Below are 17,242 nucleotides of genomic sequence, written 5' to 3'. Positions count from 1 at the left end.
CAGGTAACTGGGAATGTGCGAAGAGCAATCCAAGTGAGGACAAATGGTACTCAGTCTGATTTGATGGAAGTGTAGGGTGTGTGAGGGATAAATCAGGGCAAGAGGATGTGGGGGAACTTTGAGTTTCTCTAACTCTCCTCTTTGAATTTTACGGTATACACAGTGGGGACCATTGAAAGGTTTTAAACACAGGAATGACACAATCAGCATGAACATCATGTTTCCTTCATTACACAAAATGGGTATTTAAAAATTAATCTTGAATTTAGATAATGGCCTGTAAGGGAAATGGGAGATGAAGCAAAAGAGGAAAAGAGAGAGACAGAGAAAGAGAGAAACTACAGAGGAGATAAAAGCATCTTGGTCCAGAGAGAGAGAGAAAGGACATGGCTGGGACTCTAGGTCTTGTTGGGAGGGACACTACTTTGGTTTATTTGGGCTGTGAGTTTACAATGTTTCCTTGTTTTGCATTTGAAAGGCCAATTTGGTCGCTCTACGGCTATGCACAGGTCTTTTTAAGTTCTTTATTCCTAAATCCTGAGAGGCTCCCTTCCTACGGGATAGTTAGCTGTAGAATTGACTTTAAGTGGCAGACCCAGCAGCCATAATACAATCCAGGACCAAAGTCTCCTAGGTAGGGTGTCTTTATAGCTACAGCAGAAGAAAGAAATTCTGTTAGGATTACCCTTAAGAGGCTGAAGAAGAGGAAATGGGTTTTCTCACTGTCACTTGTCTTGTCCTCTATCTCTCTCCTTTTCTTGGAATTTCACTTTGGAGTTACCATCTGTTTTCCACTCCACAGTGCATTGGGATTAATGGCAGCTCTGTTGTCTCTGTCTCAAGGCCTAAACACCCCTTTTCAGAAACTGCATCATTTAAAGTGCAGTGAGGAAATTTGGGCTTCCTTTGTGGCCATAGGACAGTAGTACTTTCAGATTTCCTACAAATTATGTTTTGTTCTATTCTAACCACCTTGGATGCTTTACAAAAAATTTTTCTTTAAAACTATATTTATAGGCACTCTAGCTGTTATGCTGTGCTGTTTTTTGGTTAAAACATGTGCTTGCTTTGTTAGTAAAGGAACCTTTGCCAAGTGAATTGTATGTGGGAGGGTGTGACTAACCCAGCCAGGGACTTATCTCTCAACCTATCTGCCTGAGCTCCCAAGGCTGCCTTTGATATGACTTATTTCTTCCCCCACCAACCCCGTCCCTCCAACCTGTACTGCTATCTTTCCTCTAAAAATTATTCATATCTAAATATTTTTACTTTTCAGCACTACTCTTCTTTCTGGATTCATTTTCTGTTGGGTGATCTGAACCACCGGTTTCCTATCTCTCTGGGCGATGTGTGCTCCCAAGCAAGAGAGTATTAAATTTCTGCCTCCCCCACTCTTCCCACCCTTTAAGTATTACCAGCAGAACCTTCTTGCCCGCCAGTGTTAGGACTGTCCTGTTTCCCTTTTGGCAACTTCCAGCAAAGCCTGTATTATTGCGAGTCTGTTTGAAGGGAAATCCAAGTCACAATGGCAAGAAATATAGGGACAGGAAAGTCAACCTGAAATGATCTTTGTACAGCTCGACTCACAGCAAGGAGTTGTCTGAGTTGCCTTATATTTCCAGACTTCTAGGGATGGTCATTAACATTTAAAGGCAAATGTGTTATTATTCATTCATTCATTCAGGCATGCATGTATTTATTCAGCCTACATATATGTAGTGAGCAGGTACCATTACGAGATACTGTACTAAGTGCTAGAGATGTCATAGTAAACAGGATAGGTATATTTGCTGCTGCTATTGAGCTAGGCATGTGTTCTACAGAGGGAGATGGACAATAGATCTCCAAACACACAGGTCATTACTGAATTATAGGTGTGCAGAAGGAGGGGATAAAGAGTGGGTCTGTAAGAGAGAGAACTCCTCACCAAGGCTACAGGTGTCAGGGGAGTTTTCTCATTTATCACAAGCAGGAGATGAGGACCCTTTGGCACTGGAACGTAAGGACTAGGCTTTATGAGGGCGGGAGCAATCAGGAGGAAAAAAGGCATGAACAATACCAGATCTGAATAAATCCACTCAATTTATCAGTTTTTCTAGAAACCATCTAGCTAGCTGCTGCCTTCCAGTGAGGTCCAACTCAGCACTGTGAAGCAACAGGAAAGGAAAGACGTCACTTGAACAGCATCGCAGTGCTGCCCACACCAGCAGCTACCTAATGTCAACTTGAAGCCTAGTAACTCTTCATTGACTCTTGTCGCTGTTGACAAGTTCTCGTCAGCTGCTCTCAGTTCCGGTTTGAATCACGCTCAGGAATCTGGCCCCTCAGCTGGCTCCTCAGAGTCAGCGGGTGCTGTCATGCAGCAGCTATCAAGGCGTGGCCCACCTGTGAGTGGTCAGGACCCAGGGCCTGGTCACCAGCCTCCTAAAGGCTGCTGTGGTAGCACATGCGGGAGGCGTTCTTGAGCTGTAATTAGCTGCCGAAGTGATGGCCTAGTCTCCTCAGGTAGATCTAGACATGACTCATTTGGAAGGATACAGCCAAGGGGAACATCAAAATTTGCTCCTTATGTCACTTGTTTGGAATCTTAAGTCCACTTAAAGGAACATCTTGGCACTGGGGAAGAGCAAAGTTAATCCCTTATGTCACTGACTTGGAACCCGACTCCCAGCTCCACCTGTTCTACCCTGGTCCAGGTGACCTCTCTCCTTGGACCTCAACAGCCTCCTAACTGGTCCCCCTGCTTCTAGTCCTTCCTATGATCATGTTCCACCAGCAGCCACAGGGATCTTTTGAAAATCTCTAGCAAATCATATTGCCAGACTGAGAATAAAACCTAACTCCTCACTGAGTGAAGGGCCTATGGCTTGGTCCAGGATGGCTCTCTGGTCTCAGACTTGACCTTCCTGTTGAAACATCACCCAGCCACAGCCCTCTTAACGGCTGTCTCTAATACATGCTCACCACAGGGCCTTTGCAACTTTCTCTTTTTCCTTGAATGCTTTTCACGTGTAACCTTCACATTTGCTGGCCATTTCTAAGCTCAGATTCCAATTCAGGAGTCACCTGAGAAACACTTTCCCAGCCCTACCTCCAATCTCTTTCACCTCCCCAGTTTTATTCTCCTGTTACATTCTGTCCCCACCACTAGAATGTATGCTTCATGAAAGAAAGCACAGACCTTGTCATCTTGTCCCGATGTCAGGCAGATGTAGGGGCTAAGCAGTACGTGTGGAATGAATGAATCTTGACACCATAGAGAAAAGACACTTCTTTCCCTCATTCTTTTTTCTGACCTGGTTTTCAGTAAGTGGCAAAAAGAGTGCAGGAGCACTTGCAAATCTCAGCTGACACAGGTAAGAGAAAGTTCAACAAAGAGTTTGAAGTGATGAATTTATTGGGGAAAACTCAGTCCCAGGGCTCATAGTCCCAGGGCTGGTAAGTGGCTGAGCTCAGGTGCTGAATTTGTGGATGAGCCCACACCAGTCCAAGAAGGAAAGATACGCATACTGGACTAATCTGCTGAATAGCATTTGAACCAAGTTGTAAAGGGCTTTGGTGTTTATTAAAACATCTTAGGTTATTTCAGAATCGAGTCCATTACTGAAATAGTATAGACTTGGAATTTTAGAGGTTTAAAAAGATATTTTAAATTATTTAATCTGGTGCCCTCAAAGGAAACTGAGGCCTAGAGACCTTAAATTGGTAAATGCCAGGACTGGAGTCCAGGTGTTCTCCGCACATAGCTTGGCTCTCAGTCCTAGCATTTCCGTATTCACTCCCTTTCCTTCTACATATGCATGGAATGAATTCTCGGTGGTTGTGTTTTTGACTTGACAAGTGTAACCTTAACATAGCCTTGAGGAAAACAGCTTCATGGAGGTGATCATCCGCCTGCCAAAATTTTTGATGCTGTTTTTTTTTTTTTTCTGAAGGTGGATTTATGACTTCATCTTTTTCTCCCCCCGTTCAAATCTGAGCCTCTTTCAGAATGTTTCTGCCCCAGGGCTAGGAAAAATAATTTCCTATTCTAATAAATAAAACACAGATCTTCTTACAATTTCAGTTTTCCCGGACACAAAAGTGATCAACTTTTAATGGCTGGTTGGAAGCACTTTTAAAATGATTTCAAATGCTTTGTGATGTTAAAAAAGGAAGAGTAATTAGCTGAGAGATGTCAAACCATTTTCCTTAAATCCATGTAGGTTACATCTTGCAAATAGAATTCTAGAAAACGTTTTCAACTTCCCATGCTGTTTATAACCATGTTTGAAGGTTGGTCTTGAGATCCATTTGAGAGGAATAAAGACTTTGTACATCTGAGATTAATTTAGGTTGTTAGTGGTGTGCAGTTATTCTGTGTCTGATAAGAACCCTGATTTTTCCTCCTGCTTTCTTTAAATAGGTGGGTTCTGGCTTCTATTCTGTCCATATTCTAAAAAGGCAGTTGTTCCACAGTTTCTTCCTTCATGACCCAACCCTTTAGAAACAAGTCAGCATCGTGGTCTTGTTTTTGTTATTAATATTAATTTTTATCTTGATTGCTCGTGTTTAATATTTGGGATGAGATAGACAAGTATTACTTGACGTTTCCCCAGTATTCCTGTTTGGGATTTACAATTTGTATCTGGAAATGATTTAATGACCTAACTGATAATTCTTCCTGACAAAAGACAAAACACTCTTATAAGTCATCAGTGTAGTCAGATGCACTTGAAAGGGACAAAGAATTCACCTGCAAGCACTTTTGGCATCTTGCCCTTTCCCATGAATTCAAACTGATGACAGAGTGCTGAGGCTGCCAGAGCACTTTCCGCAGAACCTCCCAGAGCCCCTGAAGGTGGGACCAGCCCAACTTGCCATACTGCAAGGAGGATCTGGAGACTAGCCCTTTGTGCTCTAAAGATGAGATCAAATGGAAGCAAGAAAATTGTCCTAGTGCTTTGGAGTTCAGGTCCATGAATGTACTTGGAGTTCAACTCCCCTCCCTTCCCTTCTGTGCCTGTGGTCCTGTAGACAGCTCACAGGTAAGCCCTCAGAGGTTGCCAGGTCATCCTTGTCAAGGTGGTTGCAGATGAGCTCTCTCTTTTCACACTGCATATTTCTGCACGATGTAAATGGATTTCTTGGGACAGTGATCCATCAAGCTGATGAGTTTAGGGTAGCTTAAATAAATTTTCAGATCTCCCAGCTTGTAGAAACATAACTGAGTTGGTGGGAGAAGGTGGATTGGTACTAGCACTATTGGGTATAATAGCAATATCATCAATGCTATCCCAAGTGTCTGGGCTGTGGGTCTTTGCTACATTTCTTGGGATTGCCTCTGTACTGCAACACAGACAGTGCAGATTCCCATAAATTTCACTTGGTCTAGACTAGGTCTCTTCAGGGAGCTCCTTGAGAATTTTTATTTTCTTCTCTTCAGACATAAGCAATGTTGGAATATTCAAACACATATAATATTAAATGTTGGCAGTTACATAAGATCATTAATCCGCTATATACAATACCAAAAACAGATGTTTAACTGGGTCATATCTGTTAAATATAAATAACTTTTTTTATCATGCATACTAAGAATTTTAAAGTTCCCTTTTCAAAAATTCTCTATACAGTAATTTTTAAAAAGTGAGAGGACTCATGATTAAAAACCTCAGCAGAGGATTAATGCGTTGCTAATAACTGTAACATTGGGGAATTAAGTCTTTTAAAAAACGTTTTTTTGCGGGGGGGGGGGGGGGCGGAGATCCTCAGGCTCCATCAACATAACAAAAAAGAAAAGGCACACTGAGCAGTTATCTGTGCAGTCATTTCAGCCGCATAAATCATGATTCACATAAATCATGCTTTGTGACAACTCAGGCTGTAAAGTTGTTTGGATGACAATGACCACAATGCTGCCAGAGTTCATCAAATAATTATTTAACACTTGTTTGCTTGGTCTGGCCCTGGCTTCAGAACATATTTCATTCTTTCCCAGTTTTCCTTACAGCCTTTGCTTTTAAATAAAGAGAGAAACTGAGTAAGTATAGGGTATATGTAAAGTTAGTAACAGGACCACTGATGTGTCCAGTTGGGCTGTAATCCCCTGAAAAAGAAGATCCTTGCCTAAATCAGTATGCGGAATACCAGCAGCACCCACCACAGCAATTTGCTCCTGGTTTGAAATCGATAACTATTATGTATTTCAAATGCTTCCTGGCTAAACTCTTTATCTTCGGATGATACTCAGGGGTCACCTATTCTTGCAGATAGTTTTTCTACTCAATTCCTTCTGCAAGTAGAGAGTCTGGGTTAGGTGCCTAGGAGAGGTCCCCATGAAAATCTGTGGGCACCTCTGCAGGAGAGCACTCCTTAAGATGTGAGACTGAGCCCTGGTCTGCTCCCTCCCTAAAGACTTCATATTCTCAGCCTCATAGCTCTTAGTATGTGCTCAATAAATAGTCACTCTCATTATTACTGTTTCTATTATTATGTAAAGGCTTAATAAATGTTTGCTAAAACATGAATGGCCCAATGAATGAGTAAATGCACATACCTAGTAATGGATGAAATTTTTACATAATAATGCTAATCTACATGTATGAAATTCATTTGGGGTAGTGTTGAGGAGTGGGAGAAGAAAAGAGCAGCTGCTTCCTTTATGCAGTGCTCTGACCTGTTATTTGTAATCAGTGGATATGTAATGAACCACCAGTCTTTATGTACCCTAAATATCAAAGGGTGAGGAGGACAATAGCAGCTCATCAAAAAGCCTGGTGCTCTGTGAAATGTCGTGAGTAATCAAGGTCGGTGTTAATGGCTCCTGATTTGCATGCACTGGCTGTGATTGATGTGCTGTCAGTGGTGAGGATTGATAGTTTATATGGCAGCACTTATTTAAATCTTTCAGAAGTATTTCCAGATATTTTCAGCAATTTCATGCTTAAATTTGAGGCAGGGATTCATTTTTAAAAAGTGATTAAACATTTTCTGCATTTAGCTCATGTTAAAATATTTGCTTTTCTTGGTTTTTCTTTACATTGTGGTCATTTGTGATTTTGAGCTTCCGTTGGTTTCCTTTCCTAATAAAAACTTCAACATATTAGGCAAACATATAAGTTTACATCTTTTTTTTATGACCTATAAACAGTATTATAGACTCATTCAATTGAGTACTGCTTAGTCTACTCGAATTTGTATCTTCAGAAGGATCAATAAGTTGAAAAACCATCAAAGTAACATTTCTTTAAAGTTTACAAAAGAAAGTCATAATTATTTTTATGTGGAATTTTTGAGAAAAAGGGGAAAATATTCACAGAATTTGTAGAGCTCTGAGAATTAGACTGTTTCTCTAAATTATTTTTCAAGGTAATATTAAAATTCATTATTTATTTTTTCCTGATAGCAAATTTTCAATGTCCTAAGTGGGAGAATTGGGACAAGCATTAAAGTAGAAATAAGGGATCTTTCTTTAGTGAAAAACAAGTATTTAAAAAAAATTGTTTTGATTACAGGTTGCTGTGCTATCTTTTATTTTTAAATTATCATCTCTTTATCTAGTTGAAATAATTTACCCATTTGTTTCTAACACTGCTCTGTTGTGATTTATTACAAATTCATATTAGCTCCCACCTTAGAGAAAACTGCAATGATCAAACGAAATCAAAGTTTCTAACAGTACTTTTGTCAAATTTGGTAGCAACCTCTGGGCTTTAGAACAGAATGCATAGTGTCTTTTTCGAAAATGCTGAATTTCTCTGCTTGTCTTATCAGTCACTTCCATGCAAATTTGGAGCCCTAATAGCCTTTGTATGGAGCCCTGATGAGAAAGAACCAAAGATTTACTAGTCAAAGATTGGAGCTACAAAGATCAGAGTTAGCCATCTTCATTCCCATTACCTTTCTACATATGTTTAAGCCATTTCTGACAATGGAATTAGGTCTCATAAATGTGCTGAGTCTGCTAATTAATTTGCTTTTTTTCAGTGTTTAGTTGAATTTTGTCTCCTTTGGGACTTCTATGGTTTAAACTCACTCCCTCCAAATTCACCAAAGAGAAATAGCTCCTCAAATAATTAGATTGTCTGCTTTAAAGGCAAGATGGGAAAATAAGTTCTCTCTCCACTGCATTCTTTTTGTTTGTGTTTGGTAACTTTTATGGGGTTAATTTAAATTTATCAGACTTTATGTGAGTTTGCTTCTAGAGGATTTACTGCATCTTATGTGAAAAGCATCTTCATCTGACATTTTAGAATTACCCACCTATTTATAGGATTTTATTGCATTCTGTTCTTGAAAGAGCAAATCAATTTTCAGCATACTTTTTGTCATTTTTTCCCCCTTGTCTGTTTTTCTGAAAGCTATCTCAAGATAAAACAATAGAAAGAGATGGAGAGTAGAAAATAAGATAAACCTAGGGCTTGCTGGAGGAGATGGCTTGGATCATAAACTATTGTTGGAAAGAAGAAACCCTGAAAACCCAACCCACAAATTTATTAAATTTTAAAAATTTGTCCAGATTTTTTAAAATAAAAATGAGTTTTTAGCTGATACCTGTGTTGCCTATAGACACTAAGCTGCAGGCGCTATATGCCAGAATTCAATCTTGGGTTTTCTACTTCATGTTAATAACAGAAGAAACACAAGAATAATGCATAAATTATCCAATAGTGTTTTAGAAATTATATTTAGTCTTATTTAAACAAATAACAAAAAAATTAAGATTTTTAAAAATGTGGATTATCCTCATTGTCATCTCTTGCAGCCAGTTACACCACATTACAGAAAGAGCAAGTTACCCTTTTAGTGAGTAGCTATACACACGACATGCTGCTTTATCCCCATGTGTATTATCTCATTTATTCATTACATCAGCCTGGCACATTAAAAAACTGAAGTTCAGAATAGTTAAATAGTTTGTTCAGGTTCATGCACCTAACAAATGGCAGGGCTGAGACCCAGATTCAGGTCTCTGTGATTCCAGACCTAAGTTCAGACCTTTCCCATTATGTCCTTCACTGCCATTGCTGCAAATTTTTATGCAGTGCCTAAGAAATTAGACAGTGAGTATAACTGTTGGATTGACAATAACCAGTGATTTGTTGTAGTTTATTTATTCCTTTTGTGATTATTTGCTTACATTTCTGCAGTTATTGATTATAAAATGCCTGTCATAAACATCTTAGTCTTTCTAAATGGATGTCTCGTATATTCCTTTATAAACTTGACTTAAGTAATCAAAATGAAATTTCAATTTTATCTGAACCTTTCTGTCTCTACCTAAAACCATTTCAAAATAATACGTTGGTGATAATAAAGAAAAGCATCAGCCTTCAAATCAACTCAGTACATCTTTAACAGATTACTCAAATGTTTACTAGAGAAAGTAAACCTTTGTGTGAATAGGACAGACTTGAATTTTTAGTTTTGCAACTGTCTTTTGGAAAATAGTTTTTCCAGAGTGCACCAAAAATCCCAAAATAATCAAGTTTAACTAGTAATTTTTAAAAGCCATCGGGTTTTATCATCCTGGACTTACTATCCAGAAAACAGAAGAAGAGTGTTCTAAATCCAAGTAAACAAGAATTAATTGTGCCATTTAACAGTTATGAGACAGCGTCAAAAGATAACAGTAATCAGTTCACAGTACTGATATCAGAGGACAACTTATTTGAGATAGTACAGTCATCCCTCAGAATCCATGGGGGGTTGGTTCCAAAACCTCCCTTGGATAACAAAATCCATGGATGCTCAAGTCCCTTATATAAATGGCATAGTTATTTTCATGTAACCTACATACTACATCCTTCCTTATACTTTAAATGGTCTCTAGATTATTCATGATATCTAATACTAAGCCTATTCATCACTTCATTTGTGTGGATTCAACATAGTTCTTGGCATCTGGCAAATTCAAGTTTTGCTTTTTGGAAGTTTGTGGGCTTTTTTTTTTCCCTCAAATATTTTCTATCCATGCTTGGTTGAATCGGAGAATGAGGAACCCACAGATATGAGGGCTGACTGCACTAGTTCAGTAAGTTTCCTTAAAATTTTACAATGTAACCTTTAGCTTAACAGAGTTCTGTGTGTGAGCTTTATTTCATTTCCTTTTTCTTTTGGACCAATCCATTTTTATAAGGATATTCTGCTCCAGGCTTTCTATTATAACATTGTAAGCATTACAGGGGATATTCATATGGGATTGAAAAATAATTTAAACTTCAAAAGAAAGTCATTTATTCTTTATATTTCAAAAATGTCACATTTCTGACATGACTTCATCCAACTCCATAACCAATTACTTCTTCTGATGATAATTTGGCCCTGTAGCATTTGAGCATTGGAAAAAGGATGAAGTGGTTTGGGCATATTTGAGATGAATTTACTTAGAGTCAGATTTGTTTACAGTTGGGCAGTAGTTCTCAAAGTAGGGTCCCTGGACCAGCAGCATTGTCACCAGCCTGCGAGTTTGTAAGAACTGCAAATTCTCAAGCCCTGCAAATCATAAAGTTGTATTGAAGCCCAGCAATTGGTCTTTTAACAAGTCCTCCAAGTCATTCTGATGCATGATTGAGTTGGAAAAGGAAGATGCTAGAGTCCAGGAAGGAAAATTAGAAGCTACTGATTAGGAGGTTAGCATTCTTGCTGAATTTGAATCCTTTAGTCTAAAGGTTCTTCTTCAGTCAACTAACATCCCAAACTAGAGTTTAGGTTACAATTAGACCTTTTTGTCTATGCCTTTATCTCTGAGTTGGTGCTGGGAGTAAACCAATCTCCACAGCAGACGGTAAAGCCAGCACTTTGCCTGCTATCGTAGTTGCTCGGTGTTTCTTAGTGGCTCAGAAACCCCCCAAAAATCAGTGTCATTCTTTCATTTCATAGATGAAAACAGTTCAAGCTCAGGATTCTTGGGAAAGAAAAACCCTAAAACAATGTAAATTTACAGTTAACTATAATGTGTAATTGCAGAAATTTGAAGTGCTTAAAAGAAATTGCCAAAAAAGTGGGGTAGAAATATGCCCTAAATCAGGCTACATCATTTAATCAAGAAAAGAAAATAAATTTAAAAGTGCTTTTACTTATAGAAGAACTGAGTCGAGTCAGTTTTTCTAGTAAGAGAGCTCTGATGGAAAGTTGACTCTTTCCTAGCAATGGTAAGAAAGTGATCTTTATTAAACGTTGTCATTTGAAACTTAAGGAGGCCCTGCAGGGTAACAGAGACCAAAAACCCATGAATTTCAGACTGATTCTGGCATGCTTCTGAGAGGAACTGTGGACAAGTCATTTGTCTTGAAAATGAGTATGTTGGACTACATTAGTGGTCCATAAAGTGTGGTCCCAGCTCAAATCCGGCCCGCCACCAGTTTTTGTGTGATCTGCGAGCTAAGAATGTTTTTTGTAGATGATGTTTGCAATTGATCTGGTAACTGGGAACACTTTCTTTGAACCCCAATTAAGTGAAATATTATCTCTCCGATAAGAAATTCTACTCTCATTTAGTAAATTTGTATTACAAAAAATGTACTTAATTATACTTTTATATTTTGAATTCTAACACTAAGAAAATTTGTGGAACTTTGTTTTCTATCTTGTTACATAAGTACCATGATATCTTCCTCTTCGCCTGCAAAACCTAAATTGTTTACTGCCTGGCTCTTTACAGAAATGTTTACTGACTGTCAGATGAGATCATCTTTAAGTTCCCATCAACAATCCGATTTTCAGTTATTCTCAACACATAGCGGTAAAACCAGTCATGGAATGCAGGTGATCTGGCCAGCTTGGATGTGTCAGTGTTTGGCCATATTCTGATATTTGTGAGTAGAATAGAATCAGATAGGCCTGATGACAGAGACTCATAGTTCTGTAACAATTGTCCATCTCCATCCTGTAGGTTTGCAAAGTGAGATAAGAGGTCTGTAGCATATTAGTTCAAGCCACGTTGCCTGGGTTAGAAGACCACCCTGCCTTCTGCAAATCCTTAACCTCTCTGCCTCAGTTTTCCCATCTGTACTATGGGGGATCTATTCATTAATGTTCACAGCTTCCCCAAATATGGCTGGGGCTTGCACACTTTTACAAAAACTTCAAAGCAGCAACCCTCCTTGGCAGATAGTTTTCCATTCCCATCATTTATTCTTACTTTATTCATATAATAAACAGTCTAACAAGTGAACAATTAATCAGAGAACTAATTCGATAATGGTCATTAAGAATCTTTGATATTGGATGTACTATGTAGCCAGTCCATTAAAGGCAGAGTTCCCCAGGGAACCTGTTTGGAAATATCTGCCTAATATCATATCCACCTGATAAAGCTGGAGAGAACTCCAGGCCTCCCTGTGCCAAATATTCCTGGGGACTGGTTTGCATAAATGGTTCAAATTCCCCCTAGGGAGTCACTGTTGGAATTTCAGTTTTGACCTCAGGAGACTGTCTATTAAAATGCAAATTTGTTACCTGGCAAGGTAATTTTTAACCCCCCATTAATGTCTATTTGTTAGTACTTTAGCCCAAATTAGGTTTTTCAAATTAGCTAGCTGGCTGAGAGGAGTACTTAAAGAAGTGAATCAGATTCTCTTAGGTAGGCTCAGGGCAGGTGTTGGAAAAAGATACTTGTGTGATTGTGAAACATCCGCCAGCACTTTGAGTGTCTGCACATGCGGACACCTAATCCTCTAGTCTCTAGAGCAGCAGTGCCCAACAGAAATATCATGCAAGCCATGAGGTCATTTTGGGGTTTTCAATAGTCAAATTGAAAACTATATACATTTTAAAATTTGAAATTAAATATAGCAATATATTAAAAATATTAAAAATATTTTATATTATAGCAATATAATTTATTTAACTATATTTAAAACATTATTGCTTTCAATATGTAGTCAATATAAAAATTGTTATTGAGATATTTTACCCTTGGCGATACTAAGTCTTTGAAATATGGTATGTATGAGGGATCTTCGAAAAGTTCACGGAAAGATTCATATTATCTTTTAATTCTATATTTTCATAAAATTTTTCAAGTCCCCTCGTATTTTTCACTTAGCTGATCTCCATTGACCAGCCACGTTTCAAATGCTTAGAACCACAAGCGGTGACTAGTTAACTTTATTCACTGTGCAGCTCTGGAGTGTCCTAAACTGGAAAGTGGGTTCACAGATAAGCTGGGGGGCAAATGGAGGTTGGGACCACCCCCACTACCCCACCCCTCCGTTATATCCTGGTCACGTCTTTGCTGAAGGTCAGCCCTAACCCTGTGTGACTTAACCCTATGTACACAAGAACTTTTAGGAAAACATAAGCGTTGGAATTAGATGCTTGACTTCACCACTCAACTGTGTGACCTCGGGCGTGTTACTTACAACCCTCACTTTCTCCATCTGCAAGGTAGGAATAGTGAGAGTGCCTCAAGCTCATAGGAATATTGTGACAATTACTTGAAATCATGCATGTCAATACAATAAATACTCAATGCTATTATTAGCTACTTTTACAAACTAAAGTAGTTTTAAAAATGAACTATATGAAGACAATTATAGGTACTGTAAATCTTTCTGTATTTCTAAAGGAGAAAAATGACTATAACCATCCATATAGAATATTTTTAAAAGAGTAGGTGTAATCAGCTCATTAAATTGGGCACTACACCATCATGTACACACATGTATGCACCAAAAAATTCAAAAGACACTACATTACCTTTAAAAGTTTTTGTTTTTAATGAAAGGTAATTATGTCTAAGTATCCTGCAAAGAAACTTTACTGAACACTCTTAACATGCAAGCTTGTTGTGGTAGTAGGTGAGCCAATGAAATTAAGGCCAAGCTAAAGGAATTGAATGCAAAGTTTGCATTGCACATGTGAACTAATCTTCTCACAATGGCATATTCAGGAGGACAAGTAAGGAGCCCATTCATATTGTACCCCATCTAGTGAAGCTTCCCTGGAAAGCATGCAGGAGAAAGATGTTTCTCGAGGGTGGGCCTTGGACTCTACAAACTTGCTTACAAAGTCATTAGTATTCAAAAATACAGTGTAACAGTTCTCACCTAAAAGAGAATGATCAGAAATAATGTGCGTCGATGCTGGTAGGGGTTTTGTTCAGAATGAAAGAGATAGGGAAAATTTTAAGATGCAAGCAAGTGGTGAATAAATGCTGAATGTACTTACACATTTATGTACCAAAGCCAGAGGGCTGTGCACCACACAGAGCAAAGAAATGTACTGAACCATCAATTTAGTAGGTCATTTTGAATGTAGGCAGCAAAATGGCTGTGTGTGCGAAAAGCCACTACTATATTTTGAGAGAGCCTTTCTAAGAATCCTGAAATATTAATAACATGGTCTAATGTAGTTGAAGACAAAAGAATGTGTTAACGCGGCTGCCGAGAATAGCACAATGACAATTTTGTATTTTCTGCTTGGGCTTGTAAAAGCCAGAGGAAAAGAGAGTAAAAATAGCGCATTTAAAGAACAGTGGCCTTCAATTTTCCAAATTGGTATAAAATTCTGTATTTCTCAAATACATTCACATATATTTTTTCTTGGTAACATTAACGCCAGCTTCAAAGAAAAATAGAAAAAACATAAACCTGCCGATTCATTTTTTCCTTACATTCACACAATATACACACTGACTTTTTGCACTTTAAGAAATTCAAGACATCCTTCAGTTTGAACGTGCTGATTTCATACTGCACTGATCAGTCATTGGCCAGTTTCTGTTGTCGATCTTCCACTCCCACAGTGAGTGTTTAGATTTTGATGCTTGATGAAATTGATGTGTACGAGAATCAGTCAGGAACATGCAGAGTTTTCCTGAAAAAAAAAAAAAAAATAAAACAATCTGTACCTTCTTGGCAGTCCTAACACAAGTTGCCACAAGTTGCTTCTGTCGACTGCGATTACTGAGTGACAGGCGGGACCTACTGGGTCTGTGTGTTGAGGGGACTCATTGTGTTTTCATGTGGAAAGGCCGGGCCTGACCCCCAATGCTTCTTCCTGCCAAAGCCCAGATTTCTGATTTTAATCGAAACCCTGGACACCTTAAGCATGACCAAAAAGCACCTCGCAAGTTGACCCTTATCTAATTATGCAATGTGTAAAAACCGGAGACACATAAATCTCAGTCATTGGAGCAACTTGTTTTTCTAAGATGCTCCAGTCCAGTGAAAGACTAAAGCAAATAAGGGAGAGATTGATCTCTGAGCGCTTTTATTGTCGGTGTTCCACACGTCATAAAGTTTTGGCTCGTTAAAGGAAATTCCATAAACAACTTTAGTTAATAAGAGTGAAGTAACTGTGTGCCTTTCAGAGCTCCTGCTAAACTCCCTTTCTGCTTGCCATTACAAGAGCATGATTAAGAAAATGCCAGCAGGAAATGCACGCGGCAGGAACGGACTTCAATGGGAAGCCATATAGATGCTTGGTGGATGAGTAATGGCCACATCTCTACAGAGGACCAAGCAGCTTTGCGGATCTCTCTTATCTACATATTTCAGCAAAACTGGCTGATTTGCTAGCATGGTTGGTCTTTTTTAGTGGGCAGGCCAATGGAAAGTGCCTGATGGTTTCTTCTCCTAGCTGGTGGTTTTGATAGTGTAGACGCGTCCTAGGGCCATAATTGATGGAGAAGATTGACAGTGAATCATGCTGGAAAGATTGTGGATAACGCTCACTGGCAATTTTTTTTTTTTTTTTTTTTACTTCTGGCATTATGGAATAGTTTATTTTTAATGGCTTTGTCTCTGTAGGTTTAATACTGATGGTGTTAGTCAATTTTTATTTCAGGTTGAGACAGATTTGGGAGGTGATCATGAAGGGCAAGGGGGAGGAAAAAAAGGTGGGAACAAGGTCCTATTAATTATTTTTTATTATGAGTTTTCACAAAATTAGTGAGTTTTTCCACATTAGTAAAAGTAGTCCTCAGTGTCAGTATGATGTTTATAAAGATGAAGTCATGGAAAGCGTGTCAGGTGCATAAAAAACTATATGGCCCGTGTTCTCTGCACCAGCCTCTTGTGGGGGTGGGGGGTGCGTTGGTGAGGAAAGGTGCTGAAAAAATGGACAGAGGGGAAAAAGGAGGGCTTTATTAATTTGAAAATGAAAATGAGCACAAAATATTTGCTGGTCTTAAAAAAAAAAAAGTTTAGTATATTATATTCCGGAATCTATAGTTGATAGTTTTTATTACTTTGTCCTAAAACTGTGACCCGTGCCTTACGAACTGTTATCTTGTATGCTGGTTCCTTTCGTTGGCCTTTTGATTTGGTTCTCTCTTTAGTTGTAATTAGGAAATAATCATCAATCAATTTTTGGTTAGTACTTGGATACACTTCCAACTGGTTGGTTAAAGACCATGCTCTCAGATTCCATAGCATGTGGCTAAGCATACAGGCTTTGGAGACAGAATACTTAGGGTCAAAGCTGTTCACTGACACTTACCAGATGCAGAGTCTTGTGCTGGTAATTAACTGCTCAAAGCTGGAATTTCTCGTTTCTAAGGTAAAGATAATAACAGTGCCTATGTAAAAGGGGTTCTGTAAGGTTAAACAATACAATGTTTAGGAAGGATACCTGGAACATAGACTTCACTTGTGATTTTACTTGATACCAATAGTTTTAAGAAAATTTCTTCCATAGGGCTCCTTGTTACCTGACCAGGAATGTTAATTGCCCTTAAAGAGTGACCATAATCAATTAATATTTTGGGATGCTTTACCTGTATCTCAAACCAGATAATCATTAATGATTAGCAGAAACGTCTTCCTTCTTCTGAATCAGAGAGGTGACTTTGCATTTTGCTTTGCTGTATTCACAGTGGTTTATATTTGTTTTTTCTCTCTTCCCGTAGCTTGCAAAATTGGATATTACAAGGCTCTCTCCACGGATGCTACCTGCGCCAAGTGCCCACCCCACAGCTACTCTGTCTGGGAAGGAGCCACCTCATGCACCTGTGACCGAGGCTTTTTCAGAGCTGACAATGATGCTGCCTCTATGCCCTGCACCCGTAAGTTGATGCTTGTCTCCCATGTCTGCGATGCCAACAGCTTTCATTACCAATCAGCAGGACATTTCCAGGTCTTCTCCTCGGATAACTATGCAGGGGGCAAATCAGATCAAACGTACCTCCTTTCTCAATCATAGCAGGGGGGATGGTTATGAAAAGAAAGGATCTTTTTCACTGTTTCGGGTTGCCTTCAAAATGCACAGCTGCCAACAGACTACTTTGTGCAGCGGAGATTGAGCATTCAGGGGT

General features: G+C 38.8%; 1 protein-coding gene across 3 annotated transcripts in view; it reads left to right on the top strand.

The window, feature by feature from the left end:
- EPHA4 (EPH receptor A4) overlaps positions 1-17,242 on the top strand; it is a 132,569-nt gene that overhangs the window by 45,911 nt on the left and 69,416 nt on the right. For all 3 annotated transcript variants that reach the window (XM_063076419.1, XM_063076436.1, XM_063076426.1), the window contains one exon: positions 16,838-16,993. In XM_063076419.1, the coding sequence (XP_062932489.1) occupies positions 16,838-16,993 (156 nt within the window). The remainder of the gene's footprint in view (positions 1-16,837; positions 16,994-17,242) is intronic.

This window comes from Cynocephalus volans, chromosome 1 (genome assembly GCF_027409185.1).
Source record: "Cynocephalus volans isolate mCynVol1 chromosome 1, mCynVol1.pri, whole genome shotgun sequence".
Taxonomy (NCBI): domain Eukaryota; kingdom Metazoa; phylum Chordata; class Mammalia; order Dermoptera; family Cynocephalidae; genus Cynocephalus; species Cynocephalus volans.
Note: the sequence above shows the minus strand (reverse complement) of the source record. Positions and strands in the feature narration are given on the sequence as shown.